This window comes from Belonocnema kinseyi, chromosome 10, assembly GCF_010883055.1.
Source record: "Belonocnema kinseyi isolate 2016_QV_RU_SX_M_011 chromosome 10, B_treatae_v1, whole genome shotgun sequence".
Taxonomy (NCBI): Eukaryota; Metazoa; Arthropoda; class Insecta; order Hymenoptera; family Cynipidae; genus Belonocnema; species Belonocnema kinseyi.
The window spans coordinates 3,917,205-3,924,793 of NC_046666.1; the positions used below are offsets into that span (position 1 = coordinate 3,917,205).

Consider the following 7,589-nt stretch of genomic DNA (forward strand, 5'->3'; position numbering starts at 1 on the left):
AGGGCTAAATAATCTTTCTTAGTTGAAAATTCAATTATTTTTTTTAAAAATTCGTCCTTTTGGTTCAAAATTTTATTATTTGCTTGCAATTTTTATTATTTTGTTAAAAATTCTAGAATTTTGTTAAAATGTTATCCTTTTTTTTCAATATTAAATTTTTTCTTGAAAATTCTAATTTTTAGGTTGAAAATTCCACTTTTTTGATAAAACTTTATTATTTTAAATTAAAAATTAAAATATTCTGGTAGAAAATTCAACTATTTAGATGAAATTGGACTGTTTCCTTGAAAAATCATATTTTTGGCTTGAAAATATAATAATGTGGATGAAATTGTTTTCTTTTAGGACTAAATAATCTTTCTTAGTTGAAAATTCATTTATTTTTATTTAAAAATTCTCCTTTTGGTTCAAAATTATATTATTTGCTTGAAATTTAATTATTTTATTAAAAATTTATCCTTTTTTTAATCAACTTTTTTCTTAAAAATTCATATTTTCCGGTTGAAAATTTTTCTTATATTGAAATTTCAACTGTTTGGATAAAAATTCATTTTTTTTTAATTAAAAATTAAAATATTCTGGTAGTAAATTCAACTATTTAGATAAAAATGAACTATTTCCTTGAAAATTCCTATTTTTGGCTTGAAATTTTAACAATGTGGATGGCATTTTTTTCTTCTAGGACTGAAAAATCTTTCTCAGTTGAAAATTCAACGCTTTATATTCAAAAATTCATCCTTTTGGTTCAAAATTTTAATATTTTATTGCAAACTTTATTATTTTGTTAAGAATTCAACCATTTTGTTAAAACGTTATTTTTTTTAATGAACTTTTTTCTTGAAACTTCATATTTTCGAGTTAAAAATTCAAATATTTTGGTGGAAAATTCAACTATTTAGGTGCAAATGAACGGTTTCCTCGAAAATTCATATTTTGCCTTAAGAATTTAACCATGTGGATGAAATTTTTGTTTCTTTTATGACCTAACAATCTTTCTTAGTTGAAAATTCATCTTTTTTTATTAAAAAATTTATCTTTTTGGTTCAAAATTTTATTATTTTGTTAAAAATTCAACAATTTTGTTAAAAAGTAATCTGTTTTTTTAAATGAACATTTTTCTTGAAAATTCATATTTTCGGGTTGAAAATTCAACTCTTGTGTTGAAATTTCCACTTTTTTTGATGAAAATTCGGTTTTTTAAATTGAAAATTTACATATTTTGGTAGAAAATTCAATTATTTAGATGAAAATTAACTTTTTGCTTGAAAATTTATTATTTTTGCTTGGAAATTTACAAATGTTGATAACATTTTTTTCTTTCGGGACTGAACCATCTTTCTTAGTTGAAAATTCAACTCTTTTTATTAAAAAAAAAAGTCCGTTTGGTTCAAAAATTCATTTCTCGATAGAAGCTTCATATTTTTGGTTAAAAATACAACTGTTTTGTAGAAAATTAATCGGTTTTTGTTGAGGATTTATATGTTTGTTTGAAAATTGGTTCTCTTGGATTGAAAATTAATATTTTGATAGAAAAGTAATTCTTTTTTTTTAAAGATCATTCTTTTTAATTAAAAAAGTCTATTATATATTTAATTTAGAATTAATCTCTTTTAATTGCAAATTTAATTGTTTTTTTAAAAAGCCATCCATTTTACTTGAAAATTCAACTGTTTTAATGAAATTTCGTCTCTTTTTTTTAATAAATCGTCTTGTTCTTTTGAAAATTCATTTCTTTGGTAGAAATATCATCTTTTTTGTTAAAAAAATAACTGCTTCCTAGAAAATTAATCGTTCTTTTTTTAATTAAAATCTGTATTGAAAATTGAATCGTTTTGTAGTTAAAAATAAATTTTTTTGTTAAAAAGTTATGTTTTCGGGCAAAAAATTGAAATTTTTTTTGCGAATTTAACTATGTTGTTAAAGATTCAACTATTTTGTTAAAATTCGTCTTTTTGGGTTGAAAATTAATCTTTTTTTAATTGAAAATTAATCTTTTTTGAATTGAATGTACTTTTTTTTGTTTAAAAATTCATATTTTCAGGATAAAAATGGACCTTTTTGTAGAAAATTCGTCTTTTTGAATTAAAAATTCAACAGTTTTGTAGAAACTTCAACTATGTGGATTAAAATTCAACAGTTTTATAAAAAAAATCTAATTATTTAATTAAATTATTTAAACTGCTTGGTTAAAAACAAACTTTTTTGTTTTAAAATTAGTATTTTCGGATTGAAAATATAACTGTTTTGTAAAAAAAATAGTCTTTTTTGACTAGATACATTTAAACAGTGCGGTAGAAAATTCAAAATTAATCTTTTCTCATTTCGATGAACTTTTTGGTTGGAAATTCATATTTTCAGGGTGATAATTGAACTTTCTTGTAGGAAATTTTCTTGTTTTCTTAGAAATTCAACGGTTTTATAGAAACTTCGACTATTTTTCGGTTAAAAAATTGGAACTCTTTTTTTTTAGGTAATGCATTTTTCCGTTGGATATTCAATAATTTTATAGAAATTTTAACTATATAATGTTTGGTTGTAAATTATTCTTTTTTAGTGGAATTTTTTGGTTTGAAAACTGAACCCTTTTTGTTGAAAATTCGTCTGTTTGGCTTGAAATTTAATCTTTTTTAAATTGAATGAACTTTTTTGTTTGCAAATTTATATTTTTGGGTTGAAAATTAAATTTTTTGTTTAACATTCACTTTTTGGCTTAAAAATTCAAAAATTTTATAAAAACTTGAACTATTAAAAATGCAATTCTTGTGTTGAAATTTAATCTCATTGTAAAAAATTGATCTTTTTGGATTGCAAATTCAAATGTTTTGTTGAAAATCCATCTTTTTTGGTTGAAAAATAATCTTATTTAAATTAAAGGGACTTTTTTGTTTGAAAATTCATATTTTTGGGATGAAAAATAAACTTTTTTGTAGAAAATTCAATTATTTGGTTGAAAATTCAACTGTTCGGTTAAAAACTAACTTTTTAGTTTTAAAATTAGTATCTTCGGATTGAAAATTTAACTTTTTTGTAAAAAAATAGTCTTTTCTGGCTAGATATATTTTAAAAAGTACTGTAAAAAATTCGAAACTAATCCTTTTTTAATTAAATGAACTTTTTTGTAGGATTTTTTCTTCTTACAAATTCAACGGTTTCATAGAAACTTTGACTATATTTTTTTAATATGTCAATTCTAGTGTTGAAAATGATATTTTCCGGTAAAAAGGTGAACTTTTTTAGAAAATGCTTTTTTTTGGCTTTCAATATTCAGTAATTGTATGGAAACTTTAACTATATGTTCTTAAATTTTTTTTGGTTGTAAATGATTATTTTTTTTTATTGGTTTTTTTTTAATTAAACTTTTTGGTTTAAAAGTAAAATATTTTCTTCGAAAGTGCGATTTTTCAGCTGGAAAACTGAACTCTTTTTGTTGAAAATTCGTCTTTTTGGCTTGAAATTTAATTTTTTTTTAAATTAAATGAACTTTTTTTGTTTGAAAATTTAATTTTTTGTTGGAAATTTAATTTTTTGTTAAACATTCGACTTCTTGGCTTGAAAATTAAACAATTTTATAGAAATTTGAACTATTTTTTTTAAATAAAAATCTTTATTTAAAATTCAATCGTTTTGAAGAAAATTGGTGTTTTTGACTTAAAAATTCAACTTTTCTTCGCGAATTCAACTATATTGTTAAAAAATCAACGATTTTGTTAAAAATTCAACTCTTCTTTTAAAAATACAATCTCATTGTAGAAAATGTATCTTTTAGGGTTGAAAATTAATCTTATTTGGATTTAAGGTACTTTTTTTGTTTGAAAATTCATATTTTCAGGATGAAAATTGAACTTTTTTGTAGAAAATTCGTGTTTTTGAATAAAAAATTCAAGGATTATATAGAAACTTCAACAATGTGGTTTAAAATTTAACAGTTTTATAGAAAATTCAACTCTTTGGTTAAAAACTAACTTTTTTATTTTAAAATTAGTATTTTCGGATTGAAAATTTAACTGTTTTGTAAAAAAAATTTAGTATTTCTTGACGAGATATATTTAAACAGTGCAGTAAAAAATTAAACTTTTTTTAATTAAATGAACTTTTTTGGTTTGAAATTCATATTTTCAGTATGAAAGTTGAAATTTTTTGTAGGAACTTTTGTTTTTTTTTTTCTTAAAAATTCAACAGTTTCACAGAAACTTCGACTATTTTGTTAAAAATATGTAAATTCTTTTGTTGGAAATTGATATTTTCGGGTCAAAAATTGAACTTTTTTTTAGAAAATGAATTTTTAGCGTTCAATATTCAATAATTTTATAGAAACTTTAAATATATTTTGTTAAAATTTAATTTTTTGGTCGAAAATCCGTCTGTTTCGTTTGAACAGTCATCTTTATATTTAAAAAATTCAACTGTTTGGTTTTAAATATTTCGTTTTTTAGTGGTTTTTTTTTGGAGAATTCATCTTTTTGGTTTAAAAGTAAAATATTCTCTTAAAAAGTGCGATTTTTAGCTTGAAAACTTAACCCTTTTCGTTGAAAATTCGTCTTTTGGTTTGAAATTTAATCTTTTTTTAATTGAATGAACTTTTTTTGTTCGAAAATTCATATTTTAGGGTTGGAAATTCGACTTATTGGCTTGAAAATTAAACAATTTTATGGAAACTTGAACTATTTGTTTAAAAATTAAAATCCTTATTTAAAATTCAATCGTTTTAAATAAAATTGGTGTTTTTGGCTTAAAAATTCAACTCGTTTTTGGCGAATCCAACCATTTTGTTAAAAAATCAACTACTTTGGTAAAAATGCAACTCTTGTTATGAAAATTCAATCTAACTGTAAAAAATTGATCTTTTTGGATTGAAAATTCAACTGTTTTGTTGAAAATTCATCTTTTTGAATCTTCGTCTATTTTGTTAAAAATATGTAAATTCTTTTGTTGAAAAATGAATATTGAATAATTTTATAGAAAATTTAACTATATTTTATTGAAAATTAATTTTTTTTGTCGAAAATTTGTCTGTTTGGTTTGAACATTCATCTTTATATTTTGAAAATTCAACGATTTGTTTGTAAATTATTCTGTTTTTAGTGGATTTCTGTTTTAAAATTCAACTTTTGGGTTTAAATGTAAAATATTTTCTTAAAAAGTGCGATTTTTTAACTTGCAAACTTAAACCTTTTTCTTGAAAATTCGCCTTTTTGGCTTGAAATTTAATATTTTTTTAATTGAATGAATTTTTTTGTTCGAAAATTCATATTTTATGGTTGAAAATTAAATTTTTTGTTCAACCTTCGACTTATTGGCTTGAAAATTAAACAATTTTATGGAAACTTAAACTATTTGTTTAAAAATTAAAATCTTTATTTAAAATTCAATCGTTTTGAATAAAATTGGTGTTTTTGGTTTAAAAATTCAACTTTTTTTTGGCGAATCTAAGTGTAAAAAATTTATCTTTTTCGATTGAAAATTCAACTGTTTTGTTGAAGATTCGTCTTTTTGGCTTGAAATTTAATCTTTTTTTTAAATTGAATAAACTTATTTGTTGGAAATTCATATTTTCAGGATGAAAATTGAAGTTTTTTGTTGGAATTTTTTTTTTCTTAAAAATTTAACGGTTTCATAGGAACTTCGACTATTTTGTTAAAAATATGTAAATTCTTTTGTTGAAAAATGAATATTCAATAATTTTATAGATACTTTGACTATATTTTGTTAAAAATTAGTTTTTTTTGTCGAAAAATTGTCTGTTTTGAACATTTATCTTTTAATTTTGAAAATTCAACTGTTTGGTTGTAAATTATTTTTTTTAGTGAATTTTTTGTTTGAAAATTTAACTTTTAGGTTTAAATGTAAAATATTTTCTTAAAAAGTGCGATTTTTTTAGCTTGAAAATTGAACCCCTTTTGTGAAAAATTCATATTTTTGGATTGAAAATCTAATTTTTTGTAATAAAAATATTTGGATATTATTTCTGAATAATAATAATCATAATATTTCAAAACAATTTATTGTTTAATTCTCAATGCCTGAACTACAGCTTAATTGAAATAATCATTAATTAAAATATAATAATATTTGCTTAACTTAAAACAATTTTTTATACAAAATTTAAATTTCGAACGCTTTTAATATTTAATCGTTTAAGCCTTTGTAACTATATTTAAAAATTCTTTTGATTAAAAATAAGCGCCTAAAAATGAATTTTATTAAAAGAAAAATAATATTCGATTTAAAATCATTTATTTTCGTAAAAACTAGATCCTATTTCTCCTTCTTTGAGAGCATTTTGAGCATTCAAATCTGGCAACAGATGATGATAATAATTAATTAAAAATTTAACAGACCGAAAAGATGGGACGAGGCTTTGGAAAAACCTCCGCTCGATTATTCCGAGTTTTTCGACGAAGGTGCTGGTCACATACCGGGATTACAAATCTGGGAAATCGAAAACTTTTTACCAAACATGATAGAAGAAGTGGCACACGGTAAATTTTACGAGGGAGATTGTTATATTGTTTTGAAGACTAGCTTTGACGATAGTGGTTCACTCATGTGGGCCATTTATTTCTGGATTGGAGAAAAAGCTACGGTAAATTTCTTACAATTTTTCTTTAAGATGAACCCATTTTTTATTTTATTTTTACCCATTTTTGTTTTTAAGAATTAGATCTTTAATGATGTTTAATTTTCGGCATTTAATAGTTGGACAAACGAGCTTGTGCAGCAATACATGCGGTCAATCTTCGAAATTATCTGGGAGCTCAATGTCGTACAATTAGGGAAGAACAGGGCGATGAATCGGATGAATTTTTAATGCTTTTCGATTCGGAGATTACGTATATCGAAGGAGGACGTACCTCTTCTGGATTTTATACTGTAGAAGACACTGTAAGTTTACAAAAAATTATTTTTGTTCACTATCTGACCCTTTTTTTTTAGTGATGTCACTAGTTTGAAAAAAACGCCGCTGATATTCATATTTTTTATGTAATTACTAACTAATGGCACTACTTCTTCACTTTTTCTTTACAAATATTTTCGAAATAAGTTTATGTAAGTAAGTTTACAAAAAATTATTTTTGTTCACTATTTGACCCTTTTTTTTAGCGATGTCACTAGTTTGAAAAAAATGACACCAATGCTTATATTTTCTCGTAATTACCAGCTAATGGCACTACTTCTTCACTTTTTTTACAAATATTTTCAAAATAAGTTTAAGTAAGTTTAAAAAAAATTATTTTTGTTTATTATTTGACCCTTTTTTTTGCGATGTCATTAGTTTCAAAAAAATACCGCTGATATTCATATTTTTTTGTAATTATCAACTAATGGCACTACTTCTTCACTTTTTCTTTACAAATATTTTCGAAATAAGTTTATGTAAGTAAGTTTACAAAAAATTATTTTTGTTCACTATTTGACCCTTTTTTTTAGTGATGTCACTAGTTTGAAAAAAACGCCGTTGATATTCATATTTTTTTTGTAATTACTAACTAATGGCACTACTTCTTCACTTTTTCTTTACAAACATTTTCGAAATAAGTTTAACTAAGAAAGTTTACAAAAGATTATTTTTGTTCACTATTTGACCCTTT

The 7,589-nt window shown here is 22.6% G+C and overlaps 1 protein-coding gene across 2 annotated transcripts in view; it reads left to right on the forward strand.

The window, feature by feature from the left end:
* LOC117182166 (protein flightless-1) overlaps positions 1-7,589 on the forward strand; it is a 100,601-nt gene that overhangs the window by 38,732 nt on the left and 54,280 nt on the right. For both annotated transcript variants that reach the window (XM_033375216.1, XM_033375217.1), the window contains exons 10-11: positions 6,337-6,583; positions 6,697-6,882. In XM_033375216.1, coding sequence (XP_033231107.1) covers positions 6,337-6,583; positions 6,697-6,882 — 433 coding nt within the window. The remainder of the gene's footprint in view (positions 1-6,336; positions 6,584-6,696; positions 6,883-7,589) is intronic.